Source organism: Phocoena phocoena, chromosome 1, assembly GCF_963924675.1.
Source record: "Phocoena phocoena chromosome 1, mPhoPho1.1, whole genome shotgun sequence".
Taxonomy (NCBI): domain Eukaryota; kingdom Metazoa; phylum Chordata; class Mammalia; order Artiodactyla; family Phocoenidae; genus Phocoena; species Phocoena phocoena.
Window position 1 is genome coordinate 57,521,742 of NC_089219.1, and position 24,039 is coordinate 57,545,780.

Consider the following 24,039-nt stretch of genomic DNA (forward strand, 5'->3'; position numbering starts at 1 on the left):
CTCTCAGCTGCAGAGAAGTGAAATGGGAGGTGAGGCTTTTGTGTAAAGGGATTGGAAGAGATAGCTAGCTGACTCCCAAAGAGCCAAGCTTGCTTTCCACAGCACAGAGCTGTTGCTGGGGAGTGACTTCACAGCCAGGGACTTTGTTTTCCAGCATCTCTTACATCTAGGTGAGACCAGATGGTATATAAGCCCAAACCCTTCTGGTCAGTGGTATATAAGCATAACTCTGTCCCTCCTGGCTGAGGTAATAAAGTATCCCAGGTAACTTCCTCATGCTTTCTTTCCCTTCCACGACAATCTTAGGGGCCATGTCTTGAAGATGACAGAGATGGAAGGAGCCTGTGTGACCAGACTGGATGTACATAAGAAGCTAACAGCACTCTCTGATCGATTGGCTGTGGAGAGGGAGGGAAAGGAGTCAAAGATAGATTCTTAGATTTCTGGATGGAGCATCTTGAGGGTTGATGGTACTATTTTCCATGGAGAGGGAACCTCTGGCAAAGGAACTGGCTAAGGAGGAAGTTCCAGTTTAGATTATCCATGCCTCGTGTAAACACTTGTCCTTATCTTAATAGATTGTTGAAAAGCAAATAAGCATGATTTTATAGAATTTTAGAGTTAATGCTACCCAAAGGAAGAAATTGGAAAATATGCTCTTAGATGTTTTGCTAGGGAAAATGGATTTTCCTCCCCTTTTCATGCAAACAAGGGAAGAGAGAGACCTTACCATTTACACTGGATGGGATACTTTACTTTTTTTTTTTTTTTTTTTTTTTTGCGGTACACGGACCTCTCACTGCTGTGGCCTCTCCCATTGCGGAGCACAGGCTCCGGATGCGCAGGCTCAGCGGCCATGGCTCACGGGCCCAGCCGCTCCACAGCATGTGGGATCTTCCCGGACCGGGCATGAACCCGTGTGCCCTGCATCAGCAGGTGGACTCCCAACCACTGTGCCACCAGGGAAGCCCAGTAACTTAGCTTTGATTTCACATAATTCAAGGGTCATATTAGACACTATCTCTAGTCCAGAAGAGCCCCTGGCACATGATAGACGTCCAACACGTTCCTGTTCTATCAACCATCAAATGAGAAGATGAAATCTTCTGATAGTGATCCCAAATATAGGAGCTTGCCTGACTCTGGGCATTGAATAAAAGGCTAGAGTTATCTCCTTGCCCAACACTGAGAAATTGATGAGGAGAATACTGACCAGTAATGGGGGAAATTGCCATCTGAGCTTCCTAGGTAAATATGCAGAACTAGAATCAGAGATCATTTGTAGAGTAACAAACATGAATTTAAGTGATTGGAATATAACATTGGTAAATGAAGCAAGGGAAGAGTAATATGGCTGTTTAGTCTACCAAGATGCTGAGGGCATGGCTTAATAAATCAACAAGCCTACCAAGGGTTAATTTTCCAAGAGGGTGGACTTGATATTTTCTACCTCCAATGAGAACAGACTAAAGGAGAGTAGATTTTCATTGCAACTTGGTAGATTTATATTATACAACAGGCATAATTTCATGACATTGAACTTTGTTACCTATTGAAATTTATAGCCAAAGGATAGATGGGTGAGTGGGTGGGCAGGCAAATGTATAGAGGACAGGTGAATAGATAGATGGATGATGATGATTATAAATCTTACAAACAGAATCAATCCACATGCATTCCAGAGGCCTCTCAAAAGGACTTAGACGCGAATTCTGTATTTAGTTCCTTTAAACCCTTATTTTGTGTATGTTTCTCCGATAACTGATCTTCTTTTTAAAAAAAACAACTCAATGTTTATATGTTTTAAACCATTTCCATTCCATTTCAGAAGTTGACTTCATGGATTCCCAGTAAATAAGGTTGGCTAATAACCTGTGATGTATTGAGTCAGCCATGCCATGTAAATCTCCTTTCCTTTGTTCACCTCTCTTCCTCCATGTAGTAGGTTAGAATTAAACCAAAATGATTCTTTGTAGGACATGTTCCAGCGTTCATTTTTAAATTCACACTTGAAGAATTTAATTCACAGCGCTAAATGCCACATGTCGTAACAATTTAGAAATTTGACCAAAGGACTTGCTCCTTCCTCTCCAGATGAAATATAAAAAGACAAGAGCATACGAAAAGCATTTCTGTCGTTGTGCAGTTTGCTTTCTTTTGGATTTATTTTCTTGCTGAAAATGGAGTGTTTGGGAAATGAGATTTGGTGAATTACAATTCAATTGAATTTTTCTGTTTATGCCTGAAAACCAGAATCTTTCTGTGCAGGATCGTTAACTTCAGTTCTGTTTACATGTCAGTGTCAGGCTGGGGAGGGACTGGGGATGGAGGGGAGAGAAGAGAATAAATGAATGTGGGGAAAGAGGATGAGGGAGAGAAATAGAGAATAAGAGGAAAACCATTTTACAGAACAAGGTTCCCAAGGAACACGTCAAATTCATTTCACTAGTGTTTGAAGTGTTATTCTCCCTACCTGGTAGGAGCAGAAAACAAATTCTATATACCACTAACCCAAGTAAAAGTAACACTGGCTTACTTTCAAATCACGCTGGGATGACCAGCTGATTAAAGTTTGGAATAGCACACAGTAAAGGCTTCATCAATGATGTATTTTCCTGCTTCAGGAGACTGTTGTATTTCTTACTGTGAGTTTTTAAATCCCCACTTATCTTTTATGATAGATGTTAGTAAATTACATTTCTTGATCTTGGTTTTGTTTTTATAGCTGTAACCAGGAGAAGCTTGAGATTTTGAAAATTTGATTATTTTCAAATTTTGGTGTTGTATTTTTATTTCTAAAGGAATAGAGCTAGGGAGATGCTGTAAGTGCTGAAATCAGGCATTTAGTTACTTTTATGTAATCTGTTAAAATAGCTGATTTCTAGTTGCTTTGTAACTATCAAAACTGCAAGAAAAGCAAGAAAAGTATGCATAAAGTGATGCGCAATGTATTTTATGTATGATACGAAGCTTTTACACCCATTTAAACTTTACAAAAACCTTTTATGATAGCTGAAAAGACTGAGAGTCGGAGAAGTTATGTAACTTACCCCAGGAGGTAGTGAAGATGGGATTTGAACAAAACTTTTTCAGAGCTCAAAGCTCCTACGTTTTTTTACAACTGCATGTTTCCCATGGATCTTGTTACTGTATTTAAAGCTTAATAGAAGTTGTTCACCTGCTTAAAATTCTTCCCATTCCCACTCAACTCCTTCATTGCACTGATATTGGCATAGCAAATACTAAGTTCGTTTGTGGCAAACCTGTTCCATGACCATTTTCTTTTCAACATTTCTTCCATGTCTCCAAAAGGTCAAATATTTCTTTAAAAGTTGTCACTATTTGGGCTTCCCTGGTGGCGCAGTGGTTGAGAGTCCACCTGCCGATGCAGGGGACACGGGTTTGTGCCCCGGTCCGGGAAGATCCCACATGCCGCGGAGCGGCTGGGCCCGTGAGCCATGGCCGCTGAGCCTGCGCGTCCGGAGCCTGTGCTCCGCAACGGGAGAGGCCACAACAGTGAGAGGCCCGCATACCACACACACACAAAAAAAGTTGTTACTATTTTTTAGCCCTTGAAGTCTTAATTGTCTTACGGTCATCTCCATTTCAGCATACTAACCTGAACTCCCATATATCAAATCTGAATTTCAAGGTGCCATCCACATCAGCCTCTTTTGCAATCCAGCACCAATGAAGTGTGTCATTAAGATGCATATTTCCCCCAATAAGCTCAGCTCAGAATAAAGGGGTACCATATTGTAAAGAGGCTCTGTGCTAAGTACAAAGATCACCTGGATTTCCTTTGAGTCACATAAAAATGAAAGTAAAGCATTCAGACCACATGCATACCAATTTTGAACAATCTGGAAATGTGTAGAGCAACCAACAAACTTTTGTTAAGTGACTACCCTGTGCCAGGTACTGCTCAACACTGAACTTGACTTTTCATATTCCCTGGTACTCACCTCTATTAAGCATCCCCATATCTTAGGCAATAGTCTAGGCACTGGAAATCATTAATATCATAAAAAATCTTGGGAGAGACTGGCCTTCATCTTAACTGGTCTTACATTTTTCTGTAAGACCTTCTTAGGACAAAGAATCTGAATTGGATTATAGTACCTATATTTAAAACTTAGGGGAAGAGCTAATACGCAAAGCATTTTAATCTTTCCTGACAGAAATACAGTGGCCATTATAATTAATAGACATTGCCAGTGAGAGTTGCTGTCAATATGTGGCATTACGCCCAGGGCAATTAAATTTGCCTGTTTTTTATTATTGAGACCAAATGTTTGGCCTGGGTTCCTGCAGAAAATAAGTAATTCCATTACATGTGGTTCACCTTTGAGTAACCCTCCAAGCTGACGAAGACTCAAGCTTGAAAATTTACATTTATTACAGAAATAATCCATTTAGCAAACATTTATTGGGTCTCCTTATGTTCACTGGGCAGCACAAAGATTTAAACATGCAAAACACAGTCTTTGTGTTTAACAAATGTACTGCCTATTTTCCCTAAAAATGTTTCTCAATTTAAAAAAAAAAATCAAGGTTTTGTTTTTTTTGGTTTTTGGTTTTTTTGATAAGAGGGCAAGACGAATTGTCAACAGAAAGATATTCCAAAGACATGAAGCGCATAGACTCTGGAATTAGGCAAAGGGGACTTTGAAATGTGGTCTGTCCCAACCGCTGGGAACTAAACTCCGAGGGAGCCCTTGGAATACCCTGCCTGATAGGAGTGGCATTGTATATCTGAAACCTTCAGCCATACCAGATAGTTTAGTCTAACAGTGTGATTTGTGGTGAGCATCTGTCTTTGTATGCCTGAAGCTTTGGGTTTATCAGTTGACATCTAGGGGACTGTAGACTGAAAACCTCAGGTCAGTCAGGCAGGTGTTCCATGCCTATGTGAGCTGACCCCCAGTAAAAACTCTGAACTTAGGTGAGCTTTCCTGGTTGGCAACACTTCACATGTGTTGTCATACATTGCTACGGGGAGAATTAAGCACTACCCATGCAAAAGTAGGAGAGAACAACTGGAAACTTGCACTTGTTTTTTTCCTGAAATCTGCTCTAAGCATCCTTTTCCCTTTGCTGATTTTAATTTGTAATAAGCCTTTCTGTAATAAACTATAACCATGAATATAAAAAAAAAGAAATGTGGTCCGTCAACTGCCACCTGTGTGACCTGACACTAGTCACTCCTCATGCCCCATGGTATGTAATCAGTACAATAATAATAGCTCCCGCTTTATAAGGTTGTGTTGAGCTAAGATAACGAAGTTCCTGATGAATTTCCTGAAACATCTTAAGTACTTAACAAATTACATCTATTGGTTTTTATTCATGATGTGTGTTTTGGGCTAAATTTAGCTTTTCAATGTGCCACTGTATACATTCTTCACCTAAAAATGTGGTGAGGTCACCCCACACCCCTCCCCCAATGCACATGCTATCAGATAGGTCCACCCCATGCAGCTTAGGGCTCCTTCTCTTTCCCTGATACCTCCATATATACAAATAAATATTCAAACACTAAACATCAATGGAATGTAGATTGCAAACATCCAGAAAAGTCATTTAGTTTTTCTTTTAATTATTATACAAACATTCAGTGGCTTTTTTAAAAGGTGTTAGGCAAACATGGAAGGTGTGTCCACCATGTACTAGGCATGGCCCTGGGTACCGAGAGAAGCATCGGGACTACCCGATAAGTCACTTGGCTTGGAGGCATACAGACCCGGCTCAAAATCTTGGTCTTATCTAACTTGTTTGTTTGGTGATCTTGGAAAAGGAACTTAATCACTTTGAGTTTATTTCTTAATCCATAAAGTAGGGGTTAGTGATACCGTCTGGGCTTGTTGAAAGAGTTAGTTTGTGAAAATGCTTAGCATAGTGTGTGACACGTATGTGGGACTCAGTGAACCAGCGTTGCCTTCCCCTCACTCCTAGGGATCACAGAGAGAAAAACTGAGGCTATTCCTCCAAACCTCATGTCCTGGGAGGACATGAATCTTATATTGAAAGTAACGCAGTGCCTCTCAGATTCTCTATACGTTTTGCTGCAAATGGCAGCCAGTAAGAGGTCCAATTAAGATTTGATTCCAGGGCTTCCCTGGTGGCGCAGTCGTTGAGAGTCTGCCTGCCGATTCAGGGGACACGGGTTTGTGCCCCGGTCCGGGAAGATCCCACATGCCGCGGAGCAGCTGGGCCCGTGAGCCATGGCCGCTGAGCCTGCGCGTCCAGAGCCTGTGCTCCGCAGCAGGAGAGGCCACAACAGTGAGAGGCCCGCGTACCGCAAAAAAAAAAAAAAAAAGATTTGATTCCAGATCTTTGGATTCCAAAGAAAGCAGCCCTTCTGCTCCCTTCCACCACGTCTCCTGCTCTGTATCTGGGAGGGGCATCTTCATGCTTCTGGAGGAGATACACGAGAAGATGATTTGCATTCCTCTGTGAACTGTGTCTTACATACTGACCCTAAACAGCTGTCACTGCCACCCTCTCCTCTTTCTTCCAAAGCTCTAGGTCACTCTTAGAGCCAGCTCTGTGCCCAGGCCATGACTGGTCCAAGCTCTGCTCAAAATCACTGTTTGTAGAGGAGTGGGAAGAAGAAGGATCAAGTACACCCCAGGAACATGATCTGAAAAAGTGCCGCCTTTTCATCAATTTTAAATGCAAAATGCTTGTATGGGGGGTTTAACACCATAATAAAGAGCTGTTAGTGAAAGCAGTGTGTAAGCAAGACTGCGACATGAGTGAGGAAGGTAATAAAATATAGTGCCACATCTCTTCCCATCCCAGTCCCTTTAATTTATCTTGGAGATAAACCAGTTTGTTGCCAACATGCTGATAGGATGGTGACCAGTCTACCTTTGACCTCTTCTTGTTGTCTTACCAGCTAGCAGTGGAATGGTAGGAATTCAGGACAAGGAGAGAAAAGAGGAGGTATTGGCAGGACTCTCCACGTTCACTCCTATGTGGCAGGAGAGCGTCTTGCGAAGGCCAGCAGAATCTTCTGTGAGTTTGGTCCTCAGCTCCTGCCTACAGGATGCTCACACCTTGATTTCTCCTGTTTTGGACTCAACTCCAGGACTGTTATCTCAGTCTGTCCATCTATAGAACTAGCCTTCATTTTTAGGGAAAAATATTTCAATTGTAATTTTAAGAAATAGAAGATGTGAAACCAACCAAGCAAAAACTCTGTATTTCTTTTGAGTATCAGATTTTGATGTTTCACCTAAAATTAGTATATAGTATAGAGGCTAAATTTTCTGTTTTGGAGGATCCCTCTGACAAATTCTGTTTTCATTGTAACATTTAAAGGCTCAAATTTAGAACTTAGTGTTTGCTTAGTGAATCTCTATAGAACAGTTACACTTGGGAGAGAAGGAAATTGATAAAGGTAATTTTTTGCTGTATTATTTCTTCCTCACCTGTGGAGTTGTATACTCAAAGTCAGGAAGGTATCTTTATTTTTTAATTAGTTAGGAGACATTTCAGAGAAAAACATAGTGAACACAGTAATTTGTGTTTTAAATTTAAAAGACTTTTAAAAGGAAGGTTTATTTTTTTAAAAGACTTTCAAACTTTTTGGAGTTATCATAAGAAATATATTTTACATGGTCACCCAGTTTGCAGACACTCACTACCCACACAGCTGAGGCCAAGAATTTCATGATGCAGTCTTCATCCTTTCTACAGGCAATGCACACTTCGTTTTTCTCTTCTACTTTATTTTCGAATGGAGGTTTCACCCTAACAAATTGATTTCATAAGCTTCCGATGGCCTGACTTGCAGTCTGAAAAGAAGGTGAGAAATAATGCCTCTATTTTAACACAATTGAGTAAATCATTTTAAGGAATGTTCTATTCGTGAAACACTATGGGGCAGTGAAAATAAAGACAGGCATCTACATAGTAGAGTGGCTGACTTCACAGAGCTTACCGGCTAGTAGGGATTAACATAACATTGTGATCTGATGAGAAAAGCTGAAAGGAACAGTACATAAAAATGTGTTTATGACAAGCTTTTTGTAAACAGCTATTATGTGAGAGAGAAAAGCTGGAGGGTTGTTGTAGTTGTAAATTCTTGCAGACATATCACTTTCGCGATGGTGAAGGTCATCATGAACACAGATTTGTGACTATATAGCTCCCAGTTTCTTAACTAAATATTTGACAACTTTACAAAAGAATAAATAAAAAGGAAAAAAAAAGATTCCCAACTTTTAAGCCAATCTGCCTTGTCTCTTTCTTTTCTTTTTCACTCCCTCCTATCTTTCTTCCCTCTGGTCACAGAATAATCTGGCTTGAGCTATTCTGTTTCTTTTTTATTGTGATAAAATACACACGACAAAATTTACCATTTTGGCTATGTTTAAGTGTATTCAGTACATTCTCAGTGTTGGGCAACCATCACCACTATCCAGTTCCAAAACTTTTATATCATCCCAAAAGGAAACTCTGTACCAATTAGGCAGTCACTCCTCATTTCCCCTCTACTCCACCCCTGGCAACCTCTACTCTGCTTTCTGTATCAGTGAATTTGCCTACTCCAGATATTTCACATAAATGGACTCATGCAATAGGTGGTTCTTTGTATCTGGCTTCTTTCACTTAGCATAATGTTTTCAAGGTTCATGCATGTTGTAGCATGTGTCAGTATCACATTCCTTTTAATGACTGCATAATATGCCATTGTGTGGGTACATCACATTTTGTTTATCCATTCATTAGTTCATGGAGAACTATTTCATTTTAAGGGAGATTTTATTCAGAAAATAATTGTAAACTAATCAATTGGACATACCTTTAGAGGTTTGATTACATATATGTATATATATACATATATATACATATATATACATATATATACATATATATATATATATATATATATATATATATATATATATGGTCACCTAAAGGCTTTCAAAGAAACCTGATGTCTATTTGTAGAAGTTTGAGCATGAGAAGAAGTGCTGTATATCCAGAAGCTCATGAGATAGTACTGGATCTGACCTATGGATTTAGGGTTCATCTGCCTACAGATGGAAAATGAAACCATGTGAGTGAATGAAATTGCCCCAGGGAGAGAGTGTAAAGGAACTTAGGACAGAGTCCAGAGGTACTTTGGGGATCCGTGGAGGGAGAAGGAGCCTCCAATTTCCTCCCTAGAGATGATGATAAATAAAACCTAACTCAGGTGAACCCTCAGGCTCATCATTTGCAAAGAAAACACCTCCTACTTTTTCACAAGGTTTGTAAGAAAATTAAATGAGTCAACATATGCAAAGCAGCTGGTACCTGGCCCATAGGTAGGACCTCAGTAATGATAGCTACAAATATTACTATATATATTTGTGCTGTCACTATTGTCAGTTTCTGCATGTTTCTTTATTTCACTGTCTTGTAATCTCATATCCAGGACTACCTATTTTGAAATAAGCTTTCCTACCCTCTTAAAGCTCAGTCTGTTTTTAATTTTGTTGTTGTTGTTGTTCCCAGACTTTGCTAGCTTCTCCCATAATACCGATGGAAGCTAAAAGAATCTAAATTAGGTGAAGAGACGCTAAGAGGCACAGGCCAGACTTCCAACCCAGTTCTGCATGCACACAGGAGGATGTTCTCAATTCCATAGCTTGGAAGAAAACTGTTCTAGCCCCAGATCATCAGGACCTTAAAATTCTTTCTCTTTAGATCTCTTTGTTTTGATATTGGCAAGGGAAAAGTTATTTACTTCATTTCTCAAAGACACTTGATTTTTTTTTCCCTCCCATTTTTGGTAAAGAAATAGTTGACAAAAATTCATGACCCAGCCTAAAAACAATTACACTATATTGGAGTCAGAAATGAAAAATCATTGGATATACTGTTTTTTAAGCTTATCATTTTACCAGACACAGTGTCTTAAACTTGTTACTCCTGTAAGATTTTTGACTGTCCTTGCTCTCTTCTGAAGAATTTCTTTGAATATTTTTAAATAAACTCTCAAAAGACTTGACCACACCTCTCCATTCACTTTTAACATGGTTGGTATGACTGTTTCTTCCTGGGTCTTCTCAAAAAGCTGTTAAGATATGAATAACTTTTATATTTCATAACTTTGTTTTAGTCTTTCAGAGTTTTCTTCTTACTCTTCTAAACTTCTCACATCTTTCCACCTTTCAAGGGGGAAAAGTCTTCAGTGTTTTTTCTTATACAATAATTCGATTAGTTTTGTTTTTCTGGAATGTCACATCTCTAGTGTATTCCTATTTATGTTCCATATATAGGAATGTATTTTACATATGGGAAATATGACTTTCAGTGAAACTAAAACTACAGAATGGCATTGCATTTTGTGAACATATGCAAATTCTTTCATTCCTTATTACTTGCTGATTTGTTGTACACTGAGAGATGGAAATACAAAAAGAATGCAACTCATACTCATCTACACAATTAGAAATGATGCTGGGAATGGACTCTGTCTCCTGGAGCCTGATCCAGGGCACTTTTCACTGGAAAATGGACAACTCGTGACGTTCATGACCTAGTTCATGTTGGCTATTATCCAAGTTTGGTGGTCAAAAACAGGACAGAGTCTATGGAAAATTACTATTGCTTGCTCTGTTACTAATTTAATACAAGAATTACTGGAATTTGTCTGTATTTTCTCATCTGTTTGGTAGGGCATGCTATCTCTTGTCTCATGGTCAAGTTGCAGAAAATAGAGTAATTTGAAAACATAAGATAATAATAGCATTTGGTTTATAATTCTATAAAAACCAGTAGTGACTGGTGAATATAGCATTCATTGTGACTCCAAAGCTGAATTAGAAGCATGGAGAAGCCAATTAAGAGACTTGAAGCCCAAGAAAAATTATAGGAGGAAAATGATGATTTTAACTACAATATTTTGTCCCTATAAGGAGATAAGGCAATTACAGGTGAGAAGAAAGAAGTTTTTCACAATCAAAATTAAAAATGAACAGAGAGAAGGTGTTCCTAAATATTATGGGTGGGTAGTTTTAAATGTCAATAAGTTTTCTATAAACTCTTCACGTGGGGGATAATGGAGAATAGCTTAATGTGGGAGGAGATTTTTTTTTAAACAAACATTGACATTTTAAAGACCTAAACATCTTAAATGGAATGACTATTCCAATACAAAATTAGACAAACAGAGGCATTTTGGAGATTATATTTGAGTAGTATCCTAAGAGCCAGATAATGAATGACTCAGATCATCTGAGTGGTCTGGGCTGACTCACATGTTTTAAAAAAAGATGTCATCAAATCTCTGATTTTGTCAGTGTTTTTACCCTTGATCCACCTGGTAGTGCCAAACAAATCCTGAACGTCAGTGACTTTTCCAGCTCTAATTTGTCAGGATGAAGTTCCAAACCACCAGTAACAAGTCTAAGATTTTGAATATATAGGCATTGGTATATTTGAATAATACTCACTAACATGAGAAACACACAAGCCACATATGTAATTACAGGACACGTGGGAGATAGGAATCCCTGACACAGCCTTGACAGGAGAAGAATAGAAGATACAAGAGTAGGCTTGGTTTGTCCAGGATGGAAGAAAAGGAGACTTCTTACCCCAATACCACCTGAATGATGCTTCCTGGAAAACATCTTAAATCAACAAATATTATCTGGTTCCTCTACTTGGCGTAGAGGACATACTGAGAGTATCCTTGGCCTCTGTCCTAGAAAGTCTTACAGTCTATGAGGGAAACTGACGTAGGAACTACTAAGTGGAATGCTTTGATATATTGTAATACATATAACAGCAACATTTGGGGGAGGACAGGATAGTCAGTTCTGACAGCACTAAGATTGAGAGGCCCTCACAGAGGAGGGGGCATTTGACTGGGCTGTGAAGGCACATATGGAAGTTGTAAATATCAACAAAACAGGAAAAGCATTTCAGCCAGTGGCAAGGACCACATAAAGAGAAAAGAGATACAAGAGAACAGATATTGGGGATGTTCAGAGAATCCAGTATAGCCACCGAATTGAGGAAGTAGAAAAAGATGAACTGGGAATATGGGATACAAAGAAGTGTCAGGCCAATGTGGCTCTTTCGTATGGTTTACATCATCTCTGTCTTGGAACTACCCTAGTGTCAAGAATCCGCCTACCCTGGAAATTACTGTTCTTCTAAGTCTGTGATGGGGTTTCTTGGCACAGCGCCAATTTGGGCGATGGCTAGCAATAGTCTAAGAAAAGCTTGCCTACTTTACTGTACTTTGTCCTGATCTCCTTTCCATTTTTTTTTTTTTAATATTCTTACATTGCTCATAGGGCTAAGAACTTACAGTGCCATGTCCTTGATAAACATCTGTTGAAAAACAATAATGAATCCTACGCACACACACACATGCATACACATGAAGAAACTTTCACGGGTTTTTGAACGTTCAAATTTAACTGATATATTGCAACTTTAAAAATATGTTCACTTGCATGTTGCTAGGAACATTCAAATAGAAAATAGATTTTTTGACCTTTTGTTGTTTTCCCACAGGATTGAAAAAACGTACAAGGAAGGCCTTTGGAATACGGAAGAAAGAAAAGGACACTGATTCTACGTATGTACTTAAGGAGAGCACCACTGCTTGGCATCAGCTGGCTGTGACCGTGTGGAAACGCAGATCTGGTGTGGTCTGCTGTATAGCAGAATAATGAACCTATAAAACCCCTTATTTGACAAGAATCCCTGAAAGAAAGTTAGAAAATGCAAAAATCAATAGTTGTTTAGGCACAGGTGAAAAGAAAAAAGGTGATGTTGATCTCGCAACTTTAGCTTTTCATTCTGTACATTTTTATCGTGCATAAATTTTATCACAAGGTGCTGAGAATTGCCCTGTGGCCTTGTCCTCTGGGAATTTATAATTCATGGAATAGAATATCTATCACACAAATTGAAGTATCTTTCATATAACTAAAAGAGCTAACATTTGTTATGACTACCATGGTAACACGTACTTAGTAAACGCTCAGTGAATGGTAGCAGCCACTACTCCTGTTATCACTAATACAAATTAATACGTGGTAAGTTCCTTAGGAGCGATTAGAAATGGAATTTCCGGGGAATTGGAGGGTGGGAAAGCTCATATTTGAATAAATGATCAGTGAAGCTTCAAAGAGGGAGGAGCCTTGATTTTGGCCTTCAAGAAGATGAGGACATGCATTTCGTGCCAAGGGACAACAGCCAAAGCAGAGATGTGGAAAAGCCAAGTAGGTATTCGGGACAAGCTAAACAGAGCAGTCTGTCTACTTGTCGGCCACACATAAATGTAATAGTGGGAGGCAAGGCTGCAAAGGAGATCAGGGCCAGATAGGAAGGGCTTTAAGTACCAGCCAGGCTGAGGTGTCTGGGCTTCCTTCCTTAGGCAGTGGGCGACCTTGAAGCCTTGAAGGCTTTTAAACCAGAGACTGTAAAGGATTGGGGGGTAAAAAGCTATTTTTTGTCCAGATATCAAATTTTAAGTCCCCTGTTCTTACCTTTTCTTTGTGTTTTTTCTTTGGGTAAATAATTATTTCATGGAAGCTGTATTTACTCTAGTCTTGCCAATTTTTCTAAATGATTAAATTAGAAAAAAATTTCTCTGAGCATTATATAATTTTCATTATTTCTTAAGAAATTGCCAACTTTGAAACATTAACCAGAATAGGAGATGCTTCGTTCACCAGAGTCGGAAGACCTGGGCTCTGGTTTCAGCATTGCCAATAGCTCCACATACTTAGAATACACTTTCCTCTAATGGGCCTCAGTTTGCACTAGATGGAATGGAATTTCCATAAAAGGCCAGACACTGTAGCAGTCCGTCTGTCAACAGAATCTTTTGCCACCTACAATGTGCCATGTGTTGTGGGGGACACTATTAGACATATCTCAGGAGAACATCATTAGCAGAAAACAAATCCATTTTTCTTTGAGATGGTTTCTGTAACTGACTATACATAATCTCTGGTGTGTGAAGAAAATTAGAAAGGAAAAAAGCTCCCTCAAAAGGAAAAAGAGGTCAAACAACCTCCCCAGGGCAGACTGAGCTCATTTGCAGGTGGCCAAAGTACCACTCTTCCATCACCGCTTCTAAAAACATGAAAATGAGGAAGTTACTCTTCATGGCTTTGTGTAGATGCCCAATATCTCTCTGAAATACTCTAACAAGACATTTTCTTGTAAAATCCCAAGCATCTGTCCTTTACTTCTTATCATCTGAGCGCCCCAGTTTACTTAGGTGATAGCAAATTAGCTATAAATTGGTTCCACCAGCAGTGATGGTCAAAGGACAAGACGTTTAGTGTAAGCCTTTGCTTTTCATGAGCCCCTGCTCTCTAATTGGGTCATATATCATTCTTGCAGAAGGCTGGAGAAATGTTCTGGCAATGTGCTATCCCTTCAGATTTAGGTAATGCTTATGTTAGTCTGCAATCACTGAAATCTTGTTGATACAAACTGTTTTCAGGGCTGTTGCAACTCCGTGAGGGTTGACAAGTAACCTGCTATGGTAGCTGCCAGTTCCAACTTCAGTTGATTGAGTGTCCTTAGATAGAGTGGGGTTAGAACCAGAGCTTCCTGATTTGATCAACGTTACAATGGCTGATAGAAAGAGGAAAGGAGAGAGGAGCCTGTGCTAAGTGGCAGGCCCTGTGCAGGGTATTTTGTATGTACTGATATCCTTTTTAATCCTCATAGTAATTCAACAAGGTTAGAAATAATATCTCAATTTTGGAGATGAGAAATCAGTGCCAAAAGGAATTAAGTAACTTGCTGAAGGCTACCCAGAAAAATAAGACATGGAGCCAGTATTCCAGTCCAGAGTCAAGTGCCTATTCTTTGATTACTCAGAAAAAAAAAGAATAGATGGGCAAAATTATATTCAAGACCAATAGGAGGGTAAAAGAGAAACGGCAGCAGTGGCAAGAGGTGACTGTCACTTTTTAAAATAGAGGCAAAGCGTTCCTGGTAGATGATCAGTTTTAAAACAGAATCAGTAAATATAATGGGTCTGCTCTTAAAAAGAAAAAAAAAAGTATTTAAAAATGTATAAAACTTAATAAAAGGGGGTTAGGAAATAAACTGAGGACACATACCCCATTGTCTGAGGCTGCTAAAATCTCTCTCTACTCCCCATCCTAGGTCAGCTTGTATAATAACTTTATTCTAGGTAGCATTTAATGAGTATTTACTATGTTCTAGGTACTATTCCGGGCTCTTCATTTATATTAACTTATTGAATCCTTTAACAGACCTATGAGCTATATGCTGTTATCATGGCTGTTATATAGATGAGGAAACTGAGACACAAAGGAGTGAAGTACTGGTCCAGGGTTATGCAACTAGGAAATCTAAGTTGATTGAACCTGGGCAGTTGGGCACTATAGCTAGTGCTCTATACCACCATGCTTACTGCTATCATACGGGGAAGCAGCAGCCCCATTTCCATCAGTGAATAAGACAAAGGATCAGAATAGACACCAACGCTGCTATGTACAATTACAATTATTCTGATTAAGATTTTTGAAGTGCCATCCCTATAGCTGTAATATGCATGAGACCAAGTGGCTTCCCATTTAAGATCCCCTATAGCTATGCCCTTCTACCTGGACCAATAGTGGGCAACACCACAGCCAGGACTATCTCCAGAGCCTTGTCTTCTCCACATCTATCACCTGCCCCGAAAGACAACCCCACGAGGATCAGTGCCTCTGGATGTGTCCTATGCAAAATTTGATGCAATCTCCTCTCTATCAGTTCCTTTAGCAGAGGCTGAAATCCTAGTAAGAAATGCTCATTTTTTGCAGTGTACAAATCTAGGGAAAATTGACTTTGATGAATATGGGTTGGTACCTTTCCTCTGTACTTTCCTACTACCTGGGTTTACTGCGGCCATAATAGCCCACTGGATTTACTTGCCTGTCTCATTCTCTCTATGATGAGCATGTCTTCTTCATTATTTTATCTTCTGACCCTAGCCTAGTGCCTGGCCTATTATAAGCACTCAATAGTTGTTCAATGAATTATATATAACTTTTATTGGCTGAGACTCTTCCTATCTTTCTATCTTAGATGAAATTTCTTTGAACCAACTTTTTCCCATAGCCAGCGAATATCCAAAGATCCTAAGATTTCTGTCAACTCCCATGGTCTTTCAATATCAGGGTCCTCTCTGCTTCTAGCCCCTGTATCACTGATTCATCCCTGTATCCACATGGACACAGAAATGATTATGGAAAATGATGCTCTCCCATCAAGTGTTTTGTAATACAAGTAGAATATTCTGCTAATTTTGAAGGGGGTGTTGGTGGGAGAAGGGGAATCACATCTTGAAGCCAAGAAGATGTCCCACCAACTCTGCATTTCTCTCTCTCTCCTCTGTCCCACCCTATGAAGCAATAAACAATTTTGTCACTTGGTCCCACCTGCTAAGGAACAGTTCCAACCACACCAAACTCTTCAAGATTTCATAGTCCACCCAAGCACTTACTAAGGTTTTCTTCCAAACAATGCAGGTCCCCATCTAAGCATAATTCTGGTCTCCATGTTAATAGAATAATGTTTTTCTAGCTCCTTACAGAATTAATTAATATAAGAAATTATAAAGTGACTACTCTTTTTCTTCTCTCTTTCTCTGATTCCTCCAGCCCAGTTTTCCAAAGTAACAATAATAATACCCTTCCTTTATTGCTATAAAGTCTAACATGGCTGCAGGTGAACAGTTTTGTGTTCCTAGGGTAGAGACATCACGGAAGAGGAAAAAACCTGTAACAAACAAACATTTTTGAATACTTAGTATGTGTCGGGAACCATTGTACGTTCTTTATATACCTTATCATATTTAAGCTGGCTTAGAGAACTAAGTAATAATCAATATGTTCAAGGTCAGAGAGCTAATAAGTGGTGGAGTCCGGACACCTGGCTTCATCCTACTCTAAAGCCCTTATTCTTAAGCACTGCAGCCTAGCTTCACCATGGATTAAATACCCTGGACTTTAGTCATCAAAGCAAGCCAGTTAGCAAAATTGCCCTCCATTTCCTGTTCTGTAATCAAAGGAGCAGTAACTCTAGAAATATGGAAGAAAATATAGATTCTCAAAGTAAGTTGAAAACTACTTTGTAGTTTTATAAGTTCTTCTTATAAGTATAAGAAGTTTCTTCTTATAAGGGGAAATTCAAGACCACTTATGGGGAGATGAGAGAGAACAAATGGGTTTGCATTCCTGGTGGTAGTTTCAAATAGAAGGCTGCTGGGTGGGACAGCTCTTAATGAATTCTCCTCTCAAAACACTGCACCAGCAACTTGTGCCTTTTGGATTTCAGTTTTTAATGAGACTCTCCCTCCCACGCACACATACACACACCCCACACTCAAATATCACTCAACCAATCTGTTTTGATTTGGCTTTCATTAGCCAGGTTTACTGGGGTTGGAACTTGTGAGAGGGGGGAGAAAGGTGGTTAATGATTCTTATTGTCATACTTGAGACTATGTAGCAAGAATGATTCATTTTCCTAATAGCTACCAATTTCTTTTTGTTACAGAGGTTCACCAGATAGAGATGGAATTGTAAGTATTTAAATGACCATTATTAGTAGGTTTGCACTTCAACCTATGCTAGTTTAAATTTCTTAAAGCCCCATTTCTTCTTTTTTTTTTTTCTGCAAGGGGAAAAAAATTAGCTTAAATGACTTTTCAATTACAAATTTTTGTTGTAAATTTTGTAGTCATTGCATGGGACATAAATTCAGTCTTGGTCAAGTTAAACTTATTTATTGCATTCACCAAAAACCCTGCCCCAGAGTAGGCAAGCAAACCAGTCATCAATATGGTGGGTCAGAAGCCAGACAGTTCCTGCAGGGACTGCTACCATCAACTGTTATTTCGTTTCCTATTTAATGATATAAGAGCTCCTTATATGAGAATGTTTTTCTCCAGCAGAGGCCACAAAGTCGTAATGGATCTGAGATCCAATAAAATTGAAAGAAGCTCTTCCTCTTTCGTAGTTGAGCTGCAGATACATTTTCTATGTTAAGTTCATAGGTAGGGAATAGTCTTGAAACCATTTATGCCTGAATTTACAGCCTGGAGGAGGAAAATGTGTCCACTGGGTTTAGATTCAACAGTAACTCTGATTCCTTGCTGGTCACCAGATTTCTTGCTTTTTAAAGAAATCTGTGGTGCATGGGCTTGGATTTATCTGAGTTGTGCTTATGCGAGTCTGCACCAGCTTCTAAAACAACTTCCTTCAAATCTAAATCAGATGCCTATTCAGAAGGTTCAAAAGAACAGCTGCCACTGAAGGAAAAAAAAAAAAAAGGGACTCGCATTAGGCTCATTGGGCTGAAGTGGGAATGAAAATAAACCAGATAGTTAAAAATATTTTCTTGAAAAATCACCCTTTATAATATTAGACCTAAATTGGGGTGTTAATTGCAGCTATGGTAAGAATTTTTCTCCCATATTTGACTCAAGGTTCTTAGCTTTGGGACGCCTTTTGCATTCATGTAGTTCTCGCCATGAAATGTTAAGAAAGTAGACTGAAATTTATCAGACATTGGGTAACACTATAATCAAGGCTCTATTCAGCAGGGGAAAAAAAAGACCCAGAAGACTCAGCTTCTCCTCACCTCTTGCTTCTGGCTCAGAGCCCTCTCGTTAACTCTGTCTCAGGTACTCTCTGCTTCTGTGTCTTCTCTTTGCTTCTGTCTTGGTCCCCTCCCTGAGTTCTCTTGTCCCCTTCATTCTGACCCTTGCAAGGCTCTGTGAGATAGTCTCTGCTTTCCCTCCCTGCTGCTTCCAGGCTGGTTTGCTGTTTCTTGCTTCTCTCCCTGTGGCACCCTCAGTCTTGTCCTTTTTCCTTTCTCTAAAGCTCCTCCCACCCTGCTGTTCATTGTCTCCCAAGGCCCCACTGCTATCTCAGAGTTCTCTGGTCTTCTAGGGACCACGAGTTTAAATCTCGAGCAGAACATGCATCCCAGTGCTTGGCACAGTCCTGGCGGGCGTGTAGCAGGCAACTCTGAGTATGTGCTGAGTCAATAAGCCCAGCCATGATTCTGCGGACTTGCCCACCCTAAGTCAGGGCTTCATCCCTGAGTTCCCCGATCCTCCTTCACTGTCACCATTCTCAGTCACATCAAGTTATTTATCAGCAGATGTGCCTTCTTTGTTCCTTAATTGGAAATGCCATGAATGGTCATGATTTTAGGAAGGAAGAATTATTTAATTTTGATTTCTCAGGAAATAACACAGACCTGTTTGGAAAGCAGGCTGCATTCTAAATAAATGCAGTTTCTCAGAAACAGGGTGTACAGCTTCCTGGGTAACTGGAAATTATTGGCCAGCTGCTAATTTTACTATTTGGAAATGTGCCTCAAGTTTTTTCCACATACTATGGTCACCAAATTTTGAGAACGTCTTATGAGACCAGTGCTGTAGGGGTCCAAGTTTCTGTTCGCATTCAGTCCCTGGAAATCTCAACCTGATTTTCTTTCAAACTCAGACTGATTTCTTTAAGATCTCATGTCTGTGGAGCCAGTCCACGTTTATGTGGCTGAGTTAGCTTTCAAATTGTTGCTTTTTGAATATCTGAAGTTGAAATTTATGGTTTCACTCACGTGGTTCTACAAACTACAGGTTGTGGTGTATCCATTTAACGCTTATAGACGACTTTGTCCATGCAGGGGCCACACGATAGATTTAACTATTTAAATTCAGTTTCTCAAAAATCCAGTGAAGCCCATCTCTAGTGACACTGCTTTTGAGGTTTTATCTACAGAGCCTCTGTGGCCAGGCTGCACGTATCAAGATGGGCTTACCTTGCTCCCCACTGGCTGAAAATGCCTACCCTCGGCCGAGCTGTCTGTCTCGATGTCTGAAGCTTCAGGCAACTGTGTGTGGTGACGCAGTCTAACCCAGAGACAAACTCTGTTTTTCGCAGGATACTCTCTAAGTTTTTCCTAAGCAGTTCAGATTTCCATCCACACCTAGACTGGGGGCACTAGGGGTCACGGCCGTTGCTGTGAGGAGATCTCTGCTCATCCTGAACACGTGTGCAAGAAAGGGTCCGGATTTGGAGCTGTCAACTGTGTGTGCTGTGTGTATTGATGTCTCCCAGGAAGGCTTTGATCCAGGGGAATATATGATGGAGCTAGCCTTTTCAGACGTCCATTAGAAATGCAACCATTTTTATTAAGTCTCTTTGGTGTGTCCCGGTGTCTGTTCTCTACCTGTAAATTAAGTGCCGGCTGAGTGAGGACTCGATCCACATCATCCCTAGTGCCTGGGGTGCCTCTTCCTCCTTCCCTTCTTCTCCTGGCCTAGCCACAGTGGCCTGCTGAATAGAGCCTCATTATGGGCCCCAAAGTCCACTCTTTGCTTCAAGAACCCTGCCAAGATTGGTAGGCCCTACAATTTGGCCTAGACATTATTTCTTCTATGGTATGCTTGCTGACTCCATGTGATTCTTTATATGTGTCTTGAAGAACAAACAGATCCTTTAACAACTTTTTTCTACATGAAAACAATCAATTCCAGCAGCCCAGCCCACATGAACCACCCTACAATAACAAAGCAGAGTGCGCACGTGAAGGAGGAAAAAAAGTTTCGGTAAGGAAACAGATTTTAGTTTAAGATATCCAAGGGGTTGTAGAAACAGTGAGTAAAATCCCAATTTGAAATTTGAAAAAACAACAGTAGCATTTAATAAGACTCTTTCTTAGATAATATTTCCCAATTACTTCCTGAATACCCAGGGCCAATTTTTAAATCAACCAAATAGACTCTATATGTTGACATCCGAATATACTTTTAAAAAGTGATCAGACATAAGAGACGTGTGATTCCTATGTCTTACACAAAGGATAGGGATTCAGATTTTAAAAAGAATATGCTATCTATAAAAAAGCCTTGGCTGTAATATAAACACCACCATACAAATTGAGTAGTTGTTTATTAGGATAAGCACCATCTCAGTAACATCAGGAATTCAGCAGGACCTTGGCCTGTGGGATCTAATGTACTTGACAATGGACTTGGGATGCTGATCCTGTCCCAGACTATGCAACAACCATAACTGTGTTGTCCAACACGGTGGCCACATGTGGCTGTTTAAAATTCAGGGCTCACTAAATGTCCATCGACAGCTGAATGGATAAAGTTGTGGTGCATATATGCACCACATCTTGGAATTCCACCATGGAATATTCCACCATGGAATATTACTCAACTATAAAAAAGAATGAAATAATGCCATTTGCAGCGACGTGGATGGACCTAGAGATTATCGTACTAAGTGAAGTAAGCCAGACAGAGAAAGACACATATCATATAATATGATAACAGTTATATGTGGAATCTAAAAAAAAAAAATAATGATACAAATCCTGTTTACAAAACAGAAATAGACTGACAGACATAGAAAACAAAGTTACGGTTACCAAAGGAAAGGGGGGGATAAACTGGGAATTTGGGATTAAAAGATACACACTACTATATATAAAACTAGATAAACAACAAGGGCCTACTGTAGAGCACAGGGAACTATATTCATTGTCTTGTAATAGCCTATAATGGAAGACAGTCTGAAAAAGAATATATATATATAACTGAATCACTTTGCTATGCACCTGAAACATTATAAATCAACTATACTTTAATTAAGTAAATAAATAATTTTTTAATTCAAAAATAAAATTCAGTTCCTCAGTCACACTTGTCACATTTCAAGTACTCCACAGCTACTTGTGGCTAGTGGCTACCATATTGGACAGCACACTTACAGAACATTTACTTCTTCACCGACAGTTCTATTGGATAGTGCTGTTCTATACAAAGTGAGTCAAGTCTGTCTCAATGGCAAAAAGATTATATTTAGGCAGTGTATCATGTGCCTTTAATACTTCTCGCCAAGGAAAGCTGTGTGGCCATGATCTGACCTTGGAAAAGAAGAGCATTCACGATGGAAATTAAGAACTTTGATGAATGTGTAATTGAACACAATTGTTACTACGTCTATTGATTTAAACCATGATATTATGTGAGAGCAGATAATAAACCTGACCAAAGTAAAATACCTATTAAAACGTGATCAACATTGCTGTAAGCCTCAATTATCTTCAAATAACAGTCATATATTCAAGTTGTAGAAGTTATTTGTGCTAATTGTGGAATTTTAGAAAATACAGAAAAGAATTAAAAGAATAAATAATTATACTCCAAGAGAAAAATCACTGTTTATATGTTGATGAATAGCCAACATTGCTTTAAATAGTAAGCTTAGTTTTTAAATAATATTTCCCCACTTAACTTACATACTTCCTTGCTTTTTCACTGTTTTCCAATTGAAAATCAATACAGCCATCACCTCCATATTACCACTATGAGCTGCTTAAATGGTTAAACCAGGAGAATTGTTTCTTCCTTGGAGTTTGACCAGAAGAATTTCAGCCAGGTTCTGGATTAGCTTTAACTTGATAATATCCACTTGCAAAACCAAATATATTTGTAAGAATTCACTAGTATGAATGAGGCCAAATTGCCAATTTCTCTAATGAATCTGTGTGTCTGTGTGTGTGTGTGTGTGTGTGTGTGTGTGTGTGTATGTTTGCATATGTTTTGAATGTCTGCCCCAAAGAATGTATTTTTATGATTTGTTGTTTGTGTTTAGTACTTATGTTTAAAATGTTCCTATTTTAAAGGAAAATTTCTTTTTATAGGCTTTGCTTTCTCTTTATCTCAATCTTCCATTGGTTTCCATGGAAACTGGGAAATTTTCACTCAGCCCAGATCTAGAAAATTCAAAAAATCGAGGAACTTTTTGAGTCATAATGTCGGATATATGTTGTCAGGAAAGAAACATACACACACATATATTTATTTTGTTTTTGTTTAGCTGAACATATCAACTATCTTGGTTTTGAAAGGCTTTGATTATGGAGATGAGCTTATCATGGAAGCAAACAACTGTAGAACTTTGAAAATTTTGAACTCAGTAGTTTAATCTCTTTAGTTTTCAGATAACAATTCTTTGTATTGAAGAATTGTTTGATAACTAAAAGGTCTATTAATAGTACTATACTGATCACAAAATTCATCAGTTTAGTTCTTTGAGATCAGCTTAGTTTATTTGATTTCTCGTTATTATACATTACATTTGTATTTTGAATTTATTATACATGCTATCTAAGAAGGATTTGGAGAATTTTGCAAAGAAGACATATGCAAACAGATTGGTAAAGTAGAAATTTTAAAAGAAAGCAAATATGACGAAAAGAAAATAGGAACCATGCCCATTCACTATGAGAGAGATTTTTTTTTTTATTAGATGGCACATTATTTAATGGACCATGTATGTCCTCAAAAGCAGCTTCATAGCTCATACTGGTGCAGAGTTGATGTGGCAGGTTCTTAAAGCAACCTTTGTTCAAAGAAGAAAGAATGTCATTGAAGCACTAATTCAATGAAGGCAATTCTGTGAGAAGGTTAAAATGATGTAGTCTGACGAAGTACATTATCTTTGTCAGGAGCAAGACACAGACGAAGAGGAGTACCAGCCCTGTATTCTGGGGCGCTGGTTGGTGGAGGTGGGGCAGCGTTGGTGCATTTGTAAATTCCAGTGCAGTGTTAGTGTACAGGAAGAGAGAGGAAGATAATGAACACATTATTCCCTAGGCACTTTACCCTTACTGAACTACTGTTCTTAGAGTGCCCAGTCAACATGCAGTAAGTATTACTCAATGATGATGGTTACTAGGTTTACCTCTGCTTTGGTTTTCCAATGATCCTATATGCATAGATGCAAAGCTTTCTTCTCCTGCCTATTTGTCAGATTGTCAGCTGTTCATATTTTATTTCAACTGGCCTTCATTTGTGACTGCGAAATTACGTGTCCTGTCCTCAAGCCTCGTGTGTCATGTCAGCATCTGATGCGTGTTGTTGTGAGATCTGTGAGTGCTCTGTGACATACTGTTTGTTGCTCCATGTGCCAACTACAGGAATGTTGTTGAATGGACTGTCCATTACCAACCTCA

The 24,039-nt window shown here is 39.1% G+C and overlaps 1 protein-coding gene across 1 annotated transcript in view; it reads left to right on the top strand.

The window, feature by feature from the left end:
• SGIP1 (SH3GL interacting endocytic adaptor 1) overlaps window positions 1-24,039 on the top strand; it is a 209,437-nt gene that overhangs the window by 84,661 nt on the left and 100,737 nt on the right. Inside the window, exons 3-5 of the mRNA XM_065885603.1 lie at window positions 12,529-12,592; window positions 17,554-17,578; window positions 18,599-18,682. Coding sequence (XP_065741675.1) covers window positions 12,529-12,592; window positions 17,554-17,578; window positions 18,599-18,682 — 173 coding nt within the window. The remainder of the gene's footprint in view (window positions 1-12,528; window positions 12,593-17,553; window positions 17,579-18,598; window positions 18,683-24,039) is intronic.